This window comes from Gobius niger (genome assembly GCF_951799975.1).
Source record: "Gobius niger genome assembly, chromosome: 7".
In the NCBI taxonomy this organism is placed as follows: Eukaryota; Metazoa; Chordata; class Actinopteri; order Gobiiformes; family Gobiidae; genus Gobius; species Gobius niger.
In genome coordinates this window covers 21,582,423-21,603,789 of record NC_136858.1, presented here as the reverse complement: position 1 = coordinate 21,603,789, position 21,367 = coordinate 21,582,423, and the positions used below count along the sequence as shown (strand labels likewise).

General features: G+C 42.9%; 1 protein-coding gene across 1 annotated transcript in view; it reads left to right on the top strand.

The window, feature by feature from the left end:
- Window positions 1-757: 757 nt before the first annotated feature.
- The window catches only part of meis1b (Meis homeobox 1 b), a 59,721-nt gene continuing 39,111 nt past the window's right edge, over window positions 758-21,367 (top strand). Inside the window, exons 1-7 of the mRNA XM_079559581.1 lie at window positions 758-1,545; window positions 2,711-2,931; window positions 3,656-3,797; window positions 4,122-4,172; window positions 4,474-4,524; window positions 5,425-5,568; window positions 13,476-13,587. Coding sequence (XP_079415707.1) covers window positions 1,534-1,545; window positions 2,711-2,931; window positions 3,656-3,797; window positions 4,122-4,172; window positions 4,474-4,524; window positions 5,425-5,568; window positions 13,476-13,587 — 733 coding nt within the window. The 5' untranslated portion in view covers window positions 758-1,533. The remainder of the gene's footprint in view (window positions 1,546-2,710; window positions 2,932-3,655; window positions 3,798-4,121; window positions 4,173-4,473; window positions 4,525-5,424; window positions 5,569-13,475; window positions 13,588-21,367) is intronic.

Below are 21,367 nucleotides of genomic sequence, written 5' to 3'. Positions count from 1 at the left end.
TGGAGGAACGGCTTCTCCATGGTTATCTGAGGGAAGCTTTTCAAAACTATAACAATGTAATAGCAATGCAATTAAACAGCATGTGTGTAACACGTGAAAACTTGACACCACAAATGTTTGCATAGCTCATACATAGCTCTTAATCAATAACTTTTTCATTTAATCTGCAATATAGACCTGTATTATTACATGTGTGTATTATTGTATTACCTTGGACATGTGTGTTCCCTGTTCCTTTTTTTAGTTATTATTTAATAAAGAACACCCAAACTACAATTTCCTTTGACTGTCTCATCTATAACACCTATATGCCCTAAAATGCACACTTTCTATTAGCTTTGACCACTTAATGCATCTGATTATGTCCACAATATGTAGCCTATAGTTGTCTGGCATAGGAATTTTGATTTCCTGTTACCACTGGAAATGCATATAGCTCTGCAAATAAGGTAATCGATACCAACTGTTGATCAATCAAAGGCTGATTTATTGAGTTTGGCGCACTTTGACGTCACCTCTTGTTATTTCAGCCAATGTCAAACTGTCCCCTTTGCAAATCTGCGCTTGCACAATTGCCAAGTCCTCCTTCCAGAATATGTTAAGTCTTTTCGTGCTACATGGGATGTTCTGAGCCGCTCCGGACGATGTTCGGGCTTGCTTTCTCCGCTGGGATCCTCTGGGTTCTCCCTCACCCCCCTCCTCTCCGCGCGACTTACTGCGGCCCGGTGCGTTGTGTAAGACGCGACCTGTTATGGCCACCACTACTTCCGGGTTTCAGCAGTCTGGTCCAGATCTCCGCTCCTCCTCAGCAGCTCCTGCACACACACATCCATTGTACACAATTGACTGGAGCGGCTCACGCGGACAGACATACATATACACACGCGCGCACGTACGGAGATAGACGCGCGCAGCAGCAGCGGCAGCAGTAGTGGCAGCAGCAGCATCGATCGTGGCTCCTTTAAGAAAAGCCTAAGCCAGAATTATCACCCCACCTCCTCTTGATCTTCTCTAGACGCTTTTGCATAAGAAAATCAAGCGAAGAGACGAGAGTGATCAAAGAAACGAAAGGAGAGCCGTTTCATTTTTTAACTGTGACTGAGCCCTCGCGCTGAGGTGGTGGCGATCCCGTGGAGACGCGCGTCGGACCATCATTCATCTGGTACTTTTTTTTTTTTTTGACAAGCCCATCACATTTCTTCTTTCGTCTTATTGTGTGACAGCACAAAGTGGCAGAAAGACATGAGACTGACCGCTTTGGTTTGATTTGAGCTTTGGTTTACCCGGAGCAAAGGAAGCCACCGCGCTGCTGCTCCAAAAAGGAGAAGCCGAGGACCTATCACTCCAGCCGCGGCTAAACTTCCACAGAGTACCGCCGAGACGGAGCGGGGGCTGGTTCCGCCGCTGAGAAGAGGAGTTCTCGTGTGACACATCTTTTTCTCTTTTGAGTTGGATTTTCTTACTTCGTTTCCACCCTGGCCTCAGAGGGGATTTATCTCAAGTGAAAGGACCGACCAGGGAGCGAGGAGGGTCATGGCGCAACGGGTACGTAGTGCAATCCCCTCGCTCTTTCTGCGCGTCTTTTTTTTTTTGGGCAAAAAAGTTTCTCCCGAGTCCAGGCGCTCGCGGTAACGTGTCACACGCTGGAGCTCAGTGCGGACCCTCTCCCTGTTTGCCGAGCACAGCCATCCAGAGAGAGAGTTTTCATGTTTCTTTTATTTTTACGCAGAGCCCACAAAGGGACACCGAGAGCGTGATCATATCTCACATCGCCTATGTTTTTTAGATTAGTTTTGACAGACCAGTTACTGAGGCGAGCGGGGGAGGGAGAAGGGGAATGTAGATGGCCACATTTTTAAAAAGATCGAGACACGGTCATTAGTTATCAATTGTCATATTAGATGACTTGGAAGGAGATGTTGTAGTCGTTTTCGACACAGCCATAAACACAGGGAGTTCTCATTGAGCAAGTTTCGTGTCCACAGAGTTGCACCACAATGGAATACTTCTATACCTCCAGAGTAATATCTCCCATAAATTATTGGGGTTGGACAATAATGTAACTTACTAAACCATATCTAATCCTGTAAATAGATTCTTCATTTATTATAATTACATAAATTTTTACCCATAAGAATAATGATATAGATATTTAATACAGAATAACATTAAACAACTGCTTTTAACTTGCGTGTCTTACGTGATAATCACAGTGCTTCATCTGTAATAACACAGTTATTAGGCTTCAAATAAAAGGCGACATTTATTTAATTTCGTGCAAACTGCAGCTCACAAAGCCTTATTAACAAGGGTCGTAATAAATCATATTAAGTTGCCCTCACCTAAACAAACACACTCAATAATTATTGATACTTTATATTATTCATACGGTGAAAGTTTTCAGAGCGTAGTTTACTTTTGTACAGATTTCTTATATGCTGCATGGCAAGTTATTCAGAGGCAGATAAGCAAAAAGCCTTGGGGTAAATGTAGGCTATTTTCTCTTTTTGGGTACGTTTACAATTTTGAAAGAGAATGAACCCAAGCCCACGTCCCAAGCGCAAACGCAACTATTTCATTCAAAACATTTACTCCTAAATGTAAGTAGAAAAGTCTAATGTAACTTTTGCCGCTTCAGATTGATCACACAGGCTAACAGGGTTGAGTGAATCTGAAGTGACTGGGCCCGCGTTTGTTTTGTTCCGTGCAGTACGAAGACTTGCCCCATTACGGGATGGACGGTGTGGGCATCCCGACCACCATGTACGGAGACCCGCACGGCGCGCGCTCCATGCAGGCGGTGCACCTGAACCACGGGCCGCAGCTGCACGCTCACCAGTATCCACACACGGGACACACAAACACCATGCCCCCTAGCATGGGCTCCTCCGTAAACGACGCGCTCAAGAGAGATAAAGACGCTATATACGGGTGAGTAGTGCGGCTGTATAGCAGGACACTGGGGGACACGAGGGGTGGAAGGGAGAAGAATGGAGCAAAACGGGGAGAAGGCTTTTGTTTTGTTTCCCCTGCAGCCCTTTGTCCATTAAGTCAGAGCAAAGTTTGACACGTTTCTTCTGAAGCAAACAACTGAACAAATACCCGAGGTGTCACTGGGAATAAAGCTATAGGCTGCTCGAAGACGGTTTGAATTTCACAACATAACTTTTGACTTTTCCACACAAAAAAGTCAAAAGTTATGCTGCTGCTTTTTTCCAGATTAAACAAACCATCTCTTTTTTTTGTCCCATAAAGAAGTAAATGTGTTTGGATTTTGAGATGAAAATATTTTGTGAAACATGAAGCAAATAATTTACGAGATAATATTAGTTTTAGCAGTTGTGTTTTACATATGTGGGGTAAATGTTGCCCCATCTAATTGACAGCCTAATAATTGATAGGAATCCCCATGTACACGCGTGTGATCCTCCTCAGCAGAAGAGCCTCTGAACAGTGGAGGCGCGCTAGATTTAATCACGAGTGCGCACTTTTTGCAATGCTGTCCCGGCGCTGGTGCAGCGGTTGCTCCCCGGTCCCCACGGACTCCTCGTGGAGGAAAGGCACGGATGGCTCAGTGTAGCCCGCAGTGTGTTGACCCCTGTTCCGCCGTGACATTTAACAATGTGTGTGTGTCTCTGTGTGTGCTCCCGTATAGGCACCCTCTGTTCCCTTTGCTTGCACTGATTTTTGAGAAATGTGAATTAGCGACGTGCACCCCAAGAGAGCCCGGCGTGGCGGGAGGAGACGTGTGCTCGTCCGAATCCTTCAATGAAGACATAGCAGTGTTTGCAAAACAGGTCAGCACAAGTTGCACTGTTTAATCCGCGCCTTGGCCAATGAACTGCGTGCACCCTGAACATATTCCAGCCTACAACGTCATGTCAGATGGACGTTTAGGAAAATTATCTATTTGAAGAAAAAAACAAAACATAAACTCACACACACTCACACACCCACACACACACACACACACACACAACACTTTGTCGAACGTTTCCCTGTATAATCTGACCTGTTAAAAGTCTATTTATGCACAACATGCGATGCCCCTATTTAATCATTTGTCAACCACTTTCAACTTCTATTGATAACAAAAGTTTTTCTTTTTTTTGCTTCTCCAGATCCGGGCAGAAAAGCCTTTATTTTCTTCAAATCCAGAGTTGGATAACCTGGTAAGCACTTGATAATATTGTGGTAGCCTATTCTTTCAGCGTGTTGGGCGCATGTCCGTGTCTGTGCAGAGGTTGTGAAGTTCTGTGTGACGGCGGTCGCCTCTCACTGTCTCTGAGCTTTAATCATGGCATGCACAAATATCGTGTTGTATTTAACTGTACAGAATGCATGTTAATTGTTGTTTTAATGCACTGACATACCAAACATCTCTTGAAATTGAAGTTTGGAAAAAATAGTTCCCGTCAGGGCAAAGACATTTTTAGGGGTGGTCTGATTTTAATTTTGATTTTAATTTTTCAGATGATACAAGCCATCCAAGTTTTACGATTTCATCTGCTGGAGTTGGAAAAGGTAATAGTCTCGGGGTCTTTCTGGCGGCGCTGCCACTTCAGACCTATGGGCACATTTGCATAAATGTATTTTTGCAAGTCGGTTATAATTAGCGTCAAAATCAATCACGAGGTCGTTTCTCTTCCCCGTTTTTAATCACGACGCAAGCTGTTACAACTGGAACGGATATCTCTGTGGCCAGATCGCACTGCGTGTTTAATGAAGTTTTATTCTGGCAGCGATGACACGCGGTCTTAAACGTATGAGCAAACTTTACTGTATTTTTGAAGTGATTTTTGCGGAGGGCAAAAGGCCTCAGGCGGCCATCTGTGGAGAGTAGTGACGTGGGCGTAAAACTGATTTGTGTCACGTCTCATAGAGGACACTGGCAACTTTATATCAAAATCAAACGTGACCAAAGTATATGAAAATAACGATGTCTAATGTTATGCTAAAGGCGGAGGGATACGAGTGCCCGGCAAGGCAGTAATAATGTCATAATAAAACGGTTTACGTTAAATGTCAGTGTCGCTGTGATGTCATTTTGGTCACTATACCCCGGGCAGGCACCAGTGATGAATTTAACACGCGTGTTGAGTGCGTTGTAGCCCCTGATCTCTTGTCACTGCCAATTTTCAGAGATATCTCAATCTTTGGAAAGTGCTCAAAAGTAGATTTGTTTGCGCGTTGCTCAAAAGTGAAAGTTACCAAAGCGGACAAACAAGTTGGCTAATATAAAATAACAATATAGGCTAGAGTGCAACTACAACTACAACATTTTAATGATTCGGAGTTGCCATCTTTCTACACGTGGACAACCCACTTTTAACGGCAACGAATGTTACTGCGTGAGGGGCGCTGTGGAAGTTTTGCGCACAGTTCTACATCGATGTTGCTTTTGACAGTGTTTTCCACCCCCAGGTGCACGAGCTGTGTGATAATTTCTGCCACCGGTATATCAGCTGTTTGAAAGGAAAGATGCCCATTGACTTGGTTATAGACGACAGAGAGGGCGGCTCCAAATCAGACAGCGAGGAAATCACGAGATCGGTGGCCCTTGATCAGGTATGTGCTGCCTACGCGGGCTTTTCAGATATTCAGGGTCACTCCTTCCCTGCGCTGTTATTTGCATATGATTAGAGTCCTTTCTATCCATCTGAATGTAAAATATTCGGAATAATGTTGCTATTATTGGCCCATTAAGACTTGATCCTAGATCCGACCTGAGGAGATTAGCTTCAGAAGCGACGGCATCAACTTGACCTGTTCCGTGTCGATTTTAATTTAGACCCTCCCGAGGTCTTTTCTGAATTATGACACGCTTTATATTTTATTCTATTGTATTGTTGAAACAGGGGCATGCTGGGAAGAAAGAGTCGCTAGGTGCTTCTCGTCGAGTTCATGGTTCATTACGCGTCTTGTCAGTATTTTCTCTTAGACATGAGTGCACATTGCTTATCGAGACACCCTCCCCTGTTTCTTCCCATTTTGCTCCCAGCACACAGCCTCAGCACAAATAAAGCGCTTGATTTTTTTGTGTGCAATTGAGGGCATTAAAGGTAGATTAGGGAGTGTTTCCTTTTGTTCCGATATCACAGATAAGCGCAGCCTTCATTATGTGCTCCACTGGCTGGTGGTACTCTGGGGACATTGTACTGTGTGAGCACAGGCATGACCCTAATGGTCCATCCTCTGCCGTTAAATAATGATAACAGCCGATGTGATTAGATTTATGCAAATCTGAATTTTAGCCCTTAAACGTTTGCGGAAGACTCTCATTTGCTTCAAGTATATAAGATCAAAAGTATAAAAATTAAGAATCCGAATTAAAGGGATTAGTTGGATAGTACACGTAAAAAGTAATGAAGCGATCAGGCTAAATAATTTAAGTTTGTGGAAGTCCATATGGTTGAGTGGTTGGTGTGAGTGTAGCTGAGAGTGTAGTGAAGGGGTTTCGTGAGTTGATCTGGAGAGTGAACAGGACTGAGGCCCAAGAGGGAAGAAGACTCCTTCATAAAACTACAGGATCAGCGTTGCCTTTACTCTGCAACATACTTAGAAACAAGAGATCAGAAGTCATCCATTGAGTAAATAAACAACACAGTCACTTTTTATTGTGTCCTTTGAAAAACTCCTACTCATTCAGATTAAAGCTGTCAAGTATTTCACACGTCAAAGAACCTCGTGTTATACGTATATGCAATATAGAAATAGAGTGAATGAAAACCCAGGGGTGTTTAGGTTTAAGAAGAAAATGATGTTGTGCTTCGGGCATTGAAGGTCTTTAATTGGCTGACAGAGACCTATTTTAATAAAATTGTAGTCTACATCAAACCAGTGCAGGGCAAACAGAGAGTTCTGCTGTTTACGTTGTGTCAGTGTTATTAATAGTTGATAGTTGAGGGGAACTTTTTGATGGATGTGTGCTATTGAGAGCAAGGATAACATGTGGAGTGTCCACAGCAGCAGCCTGTGTGTAAATGGGCATATCCAAACAGGCAGAGGGCAGGCTGCATGCTTCTGCTGAATACTTATATTGTCAATCTAATGGCACTGCTCTTCACGTCTTACTTATGATTGAATTTATATTTGGATTTATGTGCTATTCTTGTGATGCTGTGTCTGCATTTGTGGGTTGGTAAAATCCTTTAACAAATTTGCGTTGTGTGTGCATTATCTTTTTCCATATGTATTTTTAATATATGCCCTCGGGCATAAAGTTGAAGTGGACTGGAAAGAAATGCTGAGAATTTGCACAAAAGAACAATGTTAACAAGACAGAGAAAGCCAGCTCATTTATTCATAAACCAATTTATTCCAGTGAGGCGACTGTGGCAGAGGAGAAAAAATGTCAAGAGAAAAAACACTTTGAATTGATTAAACTGAACAATCCAACAGACTGACTTCTGCAGCATTATGCACTCTGCGTCATAACAGTAATATTCTGAATCTTCTTTACATGTCTTTTGGATCTGCCCCTTGTTTAGTCAGCCCGCCTGTGCAGGCAGCTATAGAGGGACGCAGGGCCGTTTGAAAAGAAAGCAGAGCTGAGAGGTGAAAAAGTCACCCAGGCTCTGCTCTAGCTTGTGAATGCAGCCCAGCCAGTTTGGGCTTACCCTCTCTAGAGTGTGCTGGTTTGAGTGAAACTCATGTCAGGCTGTGCAATGCAAAAGCTGCATGCTTGTATTTAGACGTGCATGTGCACACTCATGTTCCCATGCACAGCACAGGGTGAATATGTGTGTTCAGTCCGGTCTGATAAATGCAGCACCCCCCTCAGGTGCTATGTGAGTGGAGTGACTGGTTAGCACCAGTTGGACTCTTTTTTTTTAACCCTTTCCCTACTGCTCCCGGGAGAACAACACTGGCTACATTTTAGCCCAAAGAAGTTTTTAATGACTCCTTTGTTAACAGCTAATGTGTAAGCTTTTGAAGTTTGCAATAAGACTCGTGCATACTTTTATTCATAAATTTCTGTTTTGTTCATGTTCTTCTGTGCTGATTGCCTGTTTGTGTGGAATGTGTTCGGCCTCAGTCCCAGACTTGAGCAACATGAAGCGCAGAGCATTTCCATGCGGCTGTACGTCATTTGCACAGTTGTCTTTAATTGCACAGAGAGCTTTGGGAGGGGCCAGGCAATTTGCTAATAAACTCTGAGGGCTCTGTCTCTGCGCTGCAGAGCAGAACGCAACTAATAGTCCTGCATGAGGACTCTACGGTCTCCACAGCTCCACTGTTTGAGTGAGCTGTGTAATTCTCACATGTATTCTGTTCCATCCCCTCTTTTGCATCAAACAACCAATGGGTCATTTAACAAAAATATTTACCCAAAAATATTTGTCAATTGAATTCCGTTCAAGCAACAACTTGTCACTTGTGAACTGTTGTCCAAACTCTAAACAAAGCATGTTACTGTTGTAGTCGGTGTCCTGATAACATGATCCGAGTATGCTTTCTGTAGCCGAGCTGGAGCAGGTCAGCATTAGTTTAGACGAGTGCAGCGCTCACACCGTGACACCTGCCTCTCTCTGAACTCACTGGAAACAGACACTGTCAGGGTCAGACACTATTTTCCTAATCAGAGTGCCACTATCTCTCATCTCTCCACCTCTCACTCCGCAGTGGATTGAGTTACAGCTATCGCATAAGGCACACACTTTCTTTACTTTTCCCTCTCTCCTACAGTGGCATTCCAACAGATCTAATACAAACTTCTGAATCTCGTTGGTGATTGTGGGTAATAGCGTCTTTTGTAGTTGAATAGAGACGAGCTTTGACCCCCACTCGCCCCCCTCCCTTTCTCCTCTCCCTCGAGCTCCCTCTCTTTCCATTGGAGACTGAATGCGGAGCGGCTGTTAAGGATTCAACAAGCGATACAAAGAGGCGACCACGTGACTTGTGTGTTTCTTAGCTTCTTCATTATTGTGACGGAATAGCAAGTAGGGGTGATTCTGGTTTAGCAAATCAAGACCAGACGGACATCAAAGAATTACTTACATTTGAACCTGCGATGTATGCAGCTTTGGCACCCTCGGGATTGCAGTGCTAAAGCACGCATGGTGCTATTGGAGGATCTCATTTAAAAAAAAAAGTTTTGTTCGTTAAGACTCGCGGCCCTGTGTCTCCCTCTGGACTGCCGCGGCTTCTTTGGCTAAGTCAACAATAACCTGGCTTAACATGTGTGTACTTAGCTAATGGAAAGTTCCTCTCCCCCTTTAACCCCCTGCAAGCTCCTGACAATAGGCCTCATCACAAACAGGCCATCTCCAAGGGATTTGTCCAGAACATCCCATCACAAGAGGCTATAGGCTAATGCATAAACCGCAGCGAAAAGAACGCAGATCATTGAGAAATCACGGGCACATTTTCATTCACGCTTTGTTTAGTGACCGGTGGAGAGCACTAGAGTTAATGTATTTGTTTGGATATGAGCTCACGCTGAGTAAACAAGGATTTTGAAGTGGAGAGAGAGGGAGAGAGAGGGGGAAAAGACAGTCAAGGATTTCGGTTTGTGACTTTTCTGCGAGTGTCTTGTTAAATGGACTCCGAAAGTGCCAGTAATTATCTCGAGCATGTTATTATCTCTTCACGTCTCTATGAGGTTAGCCCACTAGTTTTAAGAGTACCTGACGGCTATTCATCGTAGCATACTTTACCGCACTCGAGAGACCCAATCCCGGTTTAGTTCTCGGCCCCTTCAGCAATTATAAGGTTATTTCTTCTTTTCTTTGTCAAAGTGAAGAGTTAGGGAGGAAGGGGAGAGAGTGACGGGGGCTTTTTGCAGTCGCGATTAACCCCCCCCCCCCCCCCCCCCCCACACACTCCTCCCCGCGCGCCTGCCCCCTTGCACGGTGCATACCATTATCACCCCTTCTTTTCATTTGGGGAGCGCTAATATGGCAGCCTGGGGAGGAGAGGTGCCGGAGAGAGTGCACACAGAAAAAAAGAGGCAAAGATGTCGTTTGGGCAAGCACTGGCCCGGCTGGTTATCGCACAAGCGGATCCTGCTCTATCTAGTCACCGTGGAAGGAAAAAGCAAACACAAATTCACAAAGAGCTAACCTTTTTGAAGTAGCTTTCACTGTTAGAGCGGAGTGGAGGGAAGTGTGAGGAGATATTGCGGCGGCCGCGCACTGCATTCTCCAAGAACGGCAAAGGTCAGAAAGTGTGTTATACAGAAATCAGTCGCAGCAAAGCCTTATGGGGAATTGAGTTGGTCCTGCTGGCTTCTTATGTGCACCATCTTTACATAGAGTGCTTTGCAAAAGTTTTAGGCCTGTAGTAGATTTTCGTCAATTATTTTTGGTGTATCTCCCTGTCATTATTTATTCATTTTTTGTTTTTTGAGATTCCGTGCAATATAAGGTTGAAGAATTTTACCAAAGGAACAATTATTTCTATCATTGTGGAAACAGCCTCTCAACTGGTCAATACATTAAGTAACTATAATGTCACAAAAGTACAGTTAAGTGTGTGCCACAGCTGTCAACAGCAAAAGCACAACAACACAAGCCATTTTTATTGACTATTACAAATGAATCGGCAAGGCGACGTTTCCTGCATGAGTGCTTGTATGATATGGGGGACCTGGCGCAGTGAGACCCCATACAACCCCTCCCACTTACATCTTAGGCACAGCACAATGAGAATGCACTGGATTGGAATGCCTCACCGATCATAGCGGAATCAGAATTTCCAGCAAGGAAAATCTTTTCATGGCGAATTAGGGCTAGTGGAGGAGAGAAAATGCTAATGAAAAAAAAAAAAAAGGTATGTACGACGCTTGAGCAGCCTGAGAGCTCGGCGCGGCACACTTAAGAAGTTTAGCTAAAGCAGAACACAATGTGGAAAATGGAATTTACTAAACAATTAGGCATTGAATTAATCTACAGTCCCGCAGCAGACACACACACACACACACACACACACACACACACACACACACACACACACACACGCACACGCACACACACATAGTCAGCAGCAGACAGGAGGGAGCAAATCCACGGCGGCTCATTACGGGGCAGAGAATAAATGAAGTGAACCCTCTCTTTCCCTCTCTGCCAGGTTCTGTTTATGCGTCTATTCAGCCTGCGTGCATTTTACATATGCCATAACTCAAAAGTGGGCCTCCCTTGTCGCTGTCGCCGTGCTGTTGCGTCCTGCGTAGATGTTATTTCTGTGCGTTCTGCGGTCAAGGTGTGGTCTGCATTAGACACAGGGAAAAATGCTGTAGGTTGTGTTTGCGGAAGGTCGAGCGCGGTGCGAAACTCTCACAGGTTTTTCTGTAAGAGAGGGGCAATGAAGTCATTTTTATTTTCACCCAGAATTAACACTTTCTTAACTGTGGGGGTCTTTCCCAGATATGGACCTAATCCTAGCCAGACAGGTTAGATTGAGAGACACATCAAAACTAGTGAAAGTAGCCAGAATGTTCTTTTGAGGCTCTTTTTTATGGTAATTACAAATACAAGTACTATACACACCTGATAATTTATTACATAAAGTTGTGTCTTTGGTTCCAAAATGAAAACACATCGATGACCCCTTCACACATGCACATACGCACACACACACACACACGCAAAATGTCTTAACAGAAAAACAATCTGTCCTTGTCAAAGAACTTGAACATTTTTTTTTTACGTCTTACTCGGGCGTTCGCACAATACTGAACACCCACTATTGTGAGTGTGGAACTGCGTCGTGCACCATGTATAGGCTGCGCTGGAATGCCAGGTTGTGTGCTCCCATCCATGTGCGTATTAATTGCATGTTAGATCAGCGGCAGGCTTGTTTGGTCCAAAGGCAGCCTGTGATTATAAATAAACTCCCCCTCCCCATGGAGATGCCACCAGGCCCTGTCTGAGCTCCGCCCCCTTTCCCATGGGGCCTCAGCGTTCACCTCCCAGCAGGCACAGCACTCTTTTGTTCAATTACAGCTAATGCGAGAGTTTCCCCCTCAACACTTTATAATTATATTTTTTAAAAGTGGGATTTGTCACAGATATAAAACAAATAGAAATATCCCCCCCATGTAGTAAGTCTGGGCTCGCAGGCATTTTTAAATTCTCACTGTGCAACATTCCCAAGGGTGCTGAGATATACTTTCAGCTCGGGATAAACTTGTTTTGCTCATTTAGTGGAACCGGGACATCGGAAAAGAAATGGCCAAGCAAGTGTTAACCGTTTGTGCACAGGGCATGTGGTCTGTATTACCTCATTGTATGTCTGGACCCTTTCAGTCATGCACCATGTTTCATTTTTCACTATCCCACAGGCTGCATAATCACGGCATAAAGAAGGTCTTTAAGAAATGTATGCAGAATCATCGCAATATAGAATAACCATTCACTTATTTGAAAAAGAATTCTAATGGCCATGTAAGAAGCAGGTGATCATTTCATCAATAGATCTTATGGTGATTTCCACTAAAACGACTCTTGCATGATGTTTTTAGTCACACAAATTTATGACACACTCTTGCTGAATGGCTTCATTTGTCGTCTTTTTGTAGTATTCATATATTATCGATGACTCTAAACATAGACCAAACCCCTTTATTTTTGCTGCTTAAAGTGTGATGCAGATCCCGCCACAGCCTTTGGTATTCGCTTCATTTGGTTTGAGCAGAGACGGGTTCCTCCACACACAGATGTCACTGCAGACTGTTTGTTTGTTGGCCCAATGTCTCTCTATGTAATAGCTATAGCTGCTCAAGGTAAAGCATTTATTCTTACTTGTCCCATCTTTGTATGTAGTTATGCAGATATCATTGGACACTAGATTATTTAATTATCTATTTCTTTATCTATTTCCCCTCAAATAGTAAGTGTTTAAATATTTATTTGTTCCTGTGTCTAGTCAGTGTATGACATTTCACACATTTTCCTTTTTTGTCTTTTTGAAAACATTTGTGTTGTTCTCCATGTTATATATATTTTTGTAAATACGATTTCTGAGTCATGCTCTTGCTTTTGCGCGGTTGAGTCGTTTTTTTTCTTTCATTTTTATTTGGCACAAGTCTGTGTAAGTCTTTATAATCCTTTTGGACAGCAACAAAGTAGTACTGTACAAAGATGACATCAGTCTCCGGTCCTACGTTAACTTGTAACTGTTTTGTATTTTCATCTGCTAGCACTTTGAGCCAAATGGAGGTAGCCGCGGATTGCATGCCTCAGAAAGCTGGGAACTCGGACAACATGTTCACTGGCTTATTCATCCTGGCCTTTTTCTCAGTTATGATCCATTCTATAAAACTGTTGCTCTCTCACACACACTGTCAGCCAAAATCATGCAGTGATGGTGGAGTGTGGACATAGTTTATGTTTGTGTATATGAAAAAAAAAGAGCCTGTTTTATTGTTCCAAGATCAGAATAAAACACGGATGCAAATATTTACAAACAGACTCAATTTGCCGTGTAAATGATGTCATCTGAACCTGCTAACCCTCCCCGTCGCTCCATTGCAGACGTCTTGGAACAGAGATCATGATGACACGGCATCCACGCGCTCCGGGGGCACGCCAGGCCCCTCCAGTGGGGGACACACATCTCACAGCGGAGACAACAGTAGTGAACAAGGTAAGAAAGCAATTTTGGATACTCAAAGGCAAGCGCGGTGCGGTCTATGGTTTTACACCTTTCAGACATTATCCATTCCCTGGCCCAAGCTCATCCGCCGTTAAATTTGGGCTTGATTACAATAGAATCAATAACCCTGTGACGTGAGTATGTAAGTAATCACTTACAGCACAGTTCAGTGTTGGTTGAAAATTGTAAGACAAGAAATTGTAATGTCAGGCAGCTTAACAGGTTTTTCCTTAACATAGGTCAAGACAATAGCCTTTTTATTTTTTTATTTCAAAAAGTAAATAGATAGAATGGATGGCAGCAGAAGCCAAATGAGTGAGCATTGTTTTTATTTTGACACTCTCATGAAAATGTTGCCAGTGCATACCCTCTATAGTTGAACATCACAGTGAACTGGCCTTTACCATGTGCTGTCAGTCTTTAACCTCACTGCTCGGGCACGCACCGAGTCTGTGTATGTGTGTGTGTGTGTGTGTGTGTGTTCGGGCGGTTGGTTGTTGGTGGTGCAACAAACTGTAGGCAAAAAAGCAAGTTCATATATTATTGAAGGGGATGTCAAGGCGAGCAGTTTGCAGGGGTGCCTCTGCCTGGGAGCGCCTTCCACTTGAATGACTGGTCGTTTATAACGCTAGTCTGTTCGTCTTTGTCCCAAGAATGCTGTCTTCTTTGTTGTTGTTGTTGTTGTCTTCCTTTAGCGTAAGACTGAGGGAACCTAAATCTGATTCAATATTTTTGGGATGAGGCAGAGTACAAAGCGCCATATTGTGAGCGTACCTCTGATGGCTAATGGTCCAGGGGCAGCCGGGCGCCGTCTGATTGGTCGGCCTAATGAGCGTGCTCTACGCAGAGTTTTGGCTCCGGCTCCTGTGACCTTTGACCAATATTGACTGAACTGACACTTCATTTTTCACATATTTCCAATTATAGGTCCACCTCTTTCCTCTCTGTTTGCGATCATCTCCGCTCCGAGCCTTTTCACTGTTTGTTTTCGGAGATAGTAGACAGTTTACAGTTTACAGGCTGTCTGTGCTACAAGGTAATGACTCATGTCCTCTTGTGTTGCATCGAGGTTTGGTGGTAAACTTTATTTTAATGCTGGCCACACATCATGCTGTTTGAGCATTCTTTTATATAATCTTTTTGCTAGGGCAGAATAGTAATAGAAAAGTTCCATACAAGCACATACAGTATATATTTAAAGGCTATGCGATGTTCTTAATTATCATTTTCTATCAATTCTATAATCAAATTCCCTTACTGCAAAATTTAAATATATCACTCTGTATGCACTAAATAGAGTTAATCAAACAAATTGACTGGCATTACAAAACTGTGCTTGTATATATAGCCTCAGTGAAGACAGTGACAGCGGCACACAGCGGGGTACCACTTGGACTGCTCTCAGCTGTGCATGGGCTAAGAGCTATCACTGCCACGTCATTCGGGCTCGGCTAAATTGTGTGTCAGTCTCCCTGTAATCCCAATAAGCTGGTTATTTATCTGTTTGCCACTTTGCTCTTTTTTTTTTTTTTTTTTTTTCCGTCAGCTTCCCTCTTTCCCTCGTTTCCTTCCCTTTCATCTTTCCTGCTTCCTACCTCTCCTCTCCCCTTGTCCCTGGTCTGCCACCTACTCTCCCCATCGCGCTCTTTCATCCTCTGCTCCTCTGTCATGCTTCCCACTCGCTCCAAAACACTGCCTTTGTTTATCCTTTACTTTCTTTGTTTTGTCTCAGTTCCATGTTTTGTGCACACTTTGTTTTTGATTCATTCTAACTTGCTCACAATGTTGCCATCTGGTAGTGTATCCTTTTGCCCCAGTTGTTAACATTTTCGGTTACTCAATATTTAGCCAAACACTTCTATTATATGATGAACAAAAAACGAGTGGAAACCTAATTTTGTGTGCGAGCAAACATATTCAACTGTTTTCGGTGAAGGCAGCCAGTGCGCTATTCGTGCCAGTCCCATGTCTGGATAAGCCACTTTGCCATCCATGTTTACCATAGTGCTACATTGTCAGCGACACCCAGACTAAAGCTAGTGACTTCTCACATGTGGTAACAATCTTCATATGGCATCTTCTTCATAATGGGTGCTTTCGCCTCCACCACAATGATATTTTCAAACTCTAAATTTCATTGGCGGTATTTCAAAATGGAGGGAGGATTACATTTGCTTCACACATGTCATTAAAACTGTTCCTGGGTGTCTCTGTCTCTTCCCCCATAAGAGCAGACACATGAAAACATTTTATATTCTTCGTTCCTGTTCTTGTGCTTCTCTCGGAGATTTCTGTAAACAAGTTTTGACCCCGTGCTTCATTAGTTCTGCTATTAGTTTATGCTTTGCTAGTTTTTTGCTGCTAACCAACAGGGCTTTTTTGTTGTATCCATAGAAGCCCTCTGGAGAAGCGAGCCTGTTGAGTCTTTGGATCAGGCTTTTTAACAGTAATACTCAGAGGGCAGAGGAAAAGCTAACAGATCATATATGTGTGCAATGGTGGGGGTCCCCTTACGGCCATGACCGGGCCCTTCTCTCTTTCCCCAAGTATAAAGTAGTGCTGTTTTGCTGTGTGAATTTGTAAGGTCTCCCGGTGGCTACTCTGAAGGCCTGGCGTGCGAAGGGAACAGGATGGGGCAGCTGCAGTGTAGAGCGGAGCAGGGGAGAGTGCAGAGTCTTGACTGGGGTTTTTTGAAGCTACAGGGCTTCCCTCTCCGCGCGTCAGAAACATCCAGGGAGTGAGGCGATGACTGGCGATATTAGATATGTATCACCAATTACCCAGACCATTTGTACAGTGAGCCCGGCCAAGGCAAACAGCTCCCTGTTAGGCTATATGTTACTGTCTGCATACATTTCTACTGTCTGGGAACGGGGCTGAGATTTGGAGGCGTCTGGCTTGTGTTTTTTCTTGTGTTTTTTTTTTTTCTCTTGGTGAAAAAAAAAAAGAGGATTAGTCTAGCTTTCCCAAAAGGTTTAAGCTCGCCATGCCTATATATAGCATGAGTTGTTGCTTGAAGTGTTCTATACTATGTTCAAAATAACATCACGTTCTTTCCATTTTCCAAAACGATTCCTCCTATAATTATGTTTGTTGTTTAGTTACTCCAGCTTTTGTTCAGGAAAAAAATAATAATAATAATATTGCACTTCTTCCATTGCCTGTCACACACACTGTAGTCCATTGCTTGTCATCCACCATTGATTGTGCTGTAATATTGTCAACTATTTTGTCTGTGTTGTGACCTGTGTGCCCCCGAATGAGGTCGAGACTCGGAAGGAAAAAAAACAAACAAACTTACAGATTGCTGTTTTCTAATTGGTCAGCTTCAGGCTCGGGGTGGGCGGGGTGGCAAACAGGGTCACCAAGCAATCGGCAGCCAGTCCATTCGCACAACCACGAGGTGTCACGTGGCCTCTTCAAAGTCACCCATTAATTGGTCCCATTGTCCAGCAGACCGGAAGAGTGGACGGCTGAGTGTGGCTTCGTGTTTGCTTCTATTTTGCCTACTCTCGCCCAACATAGTGTGTTGTTAAAAAAAAAAAGCCCTGGTTATATGTCATAATAAGGGTTTGACTCCACTATGAAACTTAACACATATAGATGTATTTATTGCTGCTAACTGCACACCGGTCTGAAACATTTGAGCGGTTATTCGTGGTTGTCTAGACGTTGGCGAGACATTATCAAGGAGGATCCCAGGTCCAGTAATTGTCTTATGGGTGTCCAGCGCTGCCCTAATCTGTTTAAATGCAAGACTCTGTGGCTAGATAAAAGCTATGAGGCTGTCTTGATTAGCCTGCTGCCTGCCTGTATTACTGGAGGTGCGTGTGTGTGCGTGTGTGTGTGTGTCTGTGCGTGTGTGTGTGCAAGTACAGTAGCTGGCAGACACGTTTCTCTGCCTTTGATTCCTCCGAGTGTGGAAGACATGGAAGAGTAGAAAGATTCAAAGAGGCGAGCTGTAAAATGAGCAGCAGAACAAGAAGGTTGAGGTAGAAACTCTGTGTGAATGCTGTAAAAGCATTTTGATACTGATCACAGTGAAGCGCGCAGGAACATCATCTGTCTATGAAAAAAAAAAAAAAGGTGCACTTATTCCTTATTCCTATGTGATTCTATGCTCAATCCTGTTTTAGGCGATGCCAAGTTGTTGCTGTATTGTTTCAAAGGGGAAATAGCTAAGAATTTTGTATGTCTCTGCACAAAGCATACATTTAATCCTCTCTATAACCTCTTTACCAAGCGCATATTCTCCAGTTCAGCTTTACCCAAATCCAAAAGCTTCTTGACTGGAGAGTTTTCAGTCTACAGGCCAGTGTGACATTGAAAGCTAAGGCCGACAAAACTTTTATCGCGTTGATGTCATTTTTTTTGTCGCTTTTCCATTGCTTGTTTCCTTGCTTTTTTTTTGCTTTTCCATCGTCACTTTTTTGTTAACCTTTTGTCGCCTGTTTATTGTGTTATTGTTGCTTTTCCGGGGCATTTTTGTCACTCATCTGTTGCCTTTTTTGTCCCTTTTTGTTGCATATTCATTCCTTCTATCGTTGCTATTTCTACACTTTTTTCAAGAAGCTTTTAGATTCGGGTAAAGCCAAACTGGACAAAATAAGCTTGGGTCAGGCGGGGGTTAAGAGGTTAAGATATGTTCATATTGTGGAAAGGTGAATGTATTTTTCTATGTCTAATGGAGAAAGTTATTAAACAAAATTGTATCACTGTGTTGGGATTCTTTACAATCAAATATACATTACACTGTACATATCTTTACTCTGTTTGCTTAACAAATAGCTCTGAACAGCTGACTGCCTCATGCCAGTAGCACTTTACTAGTTTGACTACATCTCAAACAGTGTTATCTGCCTGGGAAAGGACATGTCACCTTCCCTAACATCCAATCACGAAGCGTCTTTATGATGTCGTCCAACACTCTCACACATGTGAAATGACGAAGTGACTAAACCATATTCTGGGATTGCCTTTTATTGCCTCATAGGTGGTAACCAAACACAGCCCAGCCTGGGTTTGCCCGCGCCTAAAAAGAGGAAATTGTATCATGTTCCCAGACCGAGGGGTGAGTTTGCTTTTAGGATTAGGGCCGGTATCACCCTATCACTTGGGTCAGCTGGAAGAAAGGGTCCGCCACGGAGGTAAACACAGGGACTTCCACCTCTCCAGATCTGCCAGGTTCACATGTGAAACTAGGTCTTGTTTTGCCAATCACTTTTTTATTGGCTTCACTGAACATCGTGTGTGAGGAGTTGGCAGCTATGGTGATGTGATAAGGCCAGGGTTCAACTCGAGTATTGATGGACAGTTTAAGTTGGCAACTGGTTATTTATTTGTCTTTTAATAACCCTTGACTCTGTGTGTAAAAGATTAATAAAAATCCAGCAATTGTGCCTGTTCTGTACTGACCTCAGCATCATGAGTACTGGCTCTAACAATATGCTGAAGGTCTCGTCCTGTTTTCACCCCCTTTTACCCTTTGCTGTCCTATCCAAAATAAACCTACAGGCCAAAACATGTAGAGATGGTAATAGAATATGCAAAACATGATTTACATAAAGAGTACAAATGTAAGTGTACTGGGACTACTATTAAAAGTGACTCAACTACCCATAACCTTTTTATACAGCGATACTGTATGATGCATTCATTCATGCTAAATTAAATGTAATAATTATTCTTAAGAGATGTTTTGTAAATTTAAATTCATAACTAAACTGTTCATTTGAATAAAGGCAGTTCGACTTCATTTGTTCCAGTAAGGAGCACAAGGAAGAGGGAGATGTATCTTTAGCTGCTATGTTATAATTGTGGCACTCTAATGATGTAGACACATTCTCACTGTCTGTTTACAGGAAGCGCGCTTCTTTAATTTGCGACTTGCGTGAATGCCAAATGCCTATATCTAATTACTGCTGTTTGCAAAGAGATACTATTTACACACACTTTTTGCCTTGTAAAGATTGACTGATTCACAGTGGAGAGAATCAAACGTGTAAACTAGACATTCATTTTTTGTCATCATTTTCAAGTGAATATGCAATATTTAAAGATTTGTATTGTCGCTTTTTAGTCAAAACAAAAACTTGGCAGCTGAGGGCTCGCAAGGTTTATTTTTGTTGCATAATTTGTTTCTTGTGTAATAACAGACTTGGAAAAAGAAGATGGCACTTTTCTCAAATTGCTTGTCTCTTTTTGGATATACATGCTTTGATCATCAAAACTTTGGGTAAAGGACGGCGACTTTCACTTTTAGTCATCCATGTGGCTGACTTTTTCCAGCGGTACAAAAACGTGCCCATATGTCTGCTGATGAGTTACAATAACGCAGAATAGGATGTATTGAAAAAGGGACCAATGAAGAGTTGACAGGAGTGTCATTAAAAGTACTGCTGCCACTACACGCATTTCTACCACTATTTCCACTGCCACTCGTAAACACCCATACTAAGCTAAATCCCAGAGGTTAAAGCAAAAACCTTTAAAGAATGTTAAGTTATCAAAAGGTGCTTATTGAGGTGAAAAAGACATAGGAAGTCACAATTTGGAATTTAGACAAAAGCTGTGGAAACAATGAAAGCGGGAGAATAGTGCATTGAGCAGTGCATATAGACAGAGGGCATTAGCACTTTGTTTAGAATGCCATTGTTTAGTTCTGAGCACTCTCTCTCTCACACACACACACACACAGGCACACACACAGGGAGAACACCAACATTTATTTAAGCTTTTGATAAAGAGATTAGCCCCATCTTCCTTTACTCTTCAGGCTAGAAGCCGGGGAGGGGGTCCCTGTTTAGGAAATCCTGGCTTTCCTGACTTATAATCTTACAGAAAACCACGATCATAGGCATTTAGGATATTTGTTTAGTCAGTGTGGATGGGCAATAAATGTTACACCAATTTTTAACAAATGGCCCGTTAGATCTTGGCGCTGTGAAAGAACTGGTTAGCGTGATTTGATATGAGTATTATTAGCCCTATCATAGTGGTTGGACCTGAGCTGAAAGCTACAAACAGCAAAGTGCTAATTTTAGCCTCCAAAGAGGATAAGGATAAATAGCTTGCTGCCAGTTTGCCATATGGTCTCTTGCCGATTATATTGTGTCAGGAATATTTTACCCCCACCCGATGACACACAAACACACATCTGTTGTTTCAGCATGAACCAAGCCGCCGGTTTACACACAGTTACCATCATTTGAAACCCATTATGCAAAATGCGTTACTCTGGTGTATTGCTCTGAAGTGCAAAACAAAAATCAATTAATATGTGAAATTATACTGTAAAATGTGAAATTTCAGGTCACATTATTATTTTTATTGATACAAGATTTATTGCAATAATCAGGATTATGGCCTATGAAGTAATTAATACCTACTTCGACTGCACTCATGCCATGGGGCTACTCTCACTCTTTCTTACACTAAACTGTTACTTTCTTAAACTTTTTCCCCCTCACACAAAATCCAGTCATCTGTACCATAACTAGAAAGGTAATGGTAGTTTTTAGCAGACAAGAAATAGATTCATGCTTTTCTAAGAACAGAAAGAAATGTCAAGTTGAAAGCGTAATTTCCAGACAGGAAATTGTTGTTGCGGCGATGGCGGCCTCATCCAGTGGTCCTTTTTATCCACTATAGCTTCCAGCTGCAAGGTAACATTTGGCCTCTGCTGTAATCTCCTGGTTTCTATTCCCAGTTGTAAGTGAGCCCCATGGAGGAATATAAAAAGTGCGTCCCCCTCTCTCTCTCTCCCTCACAT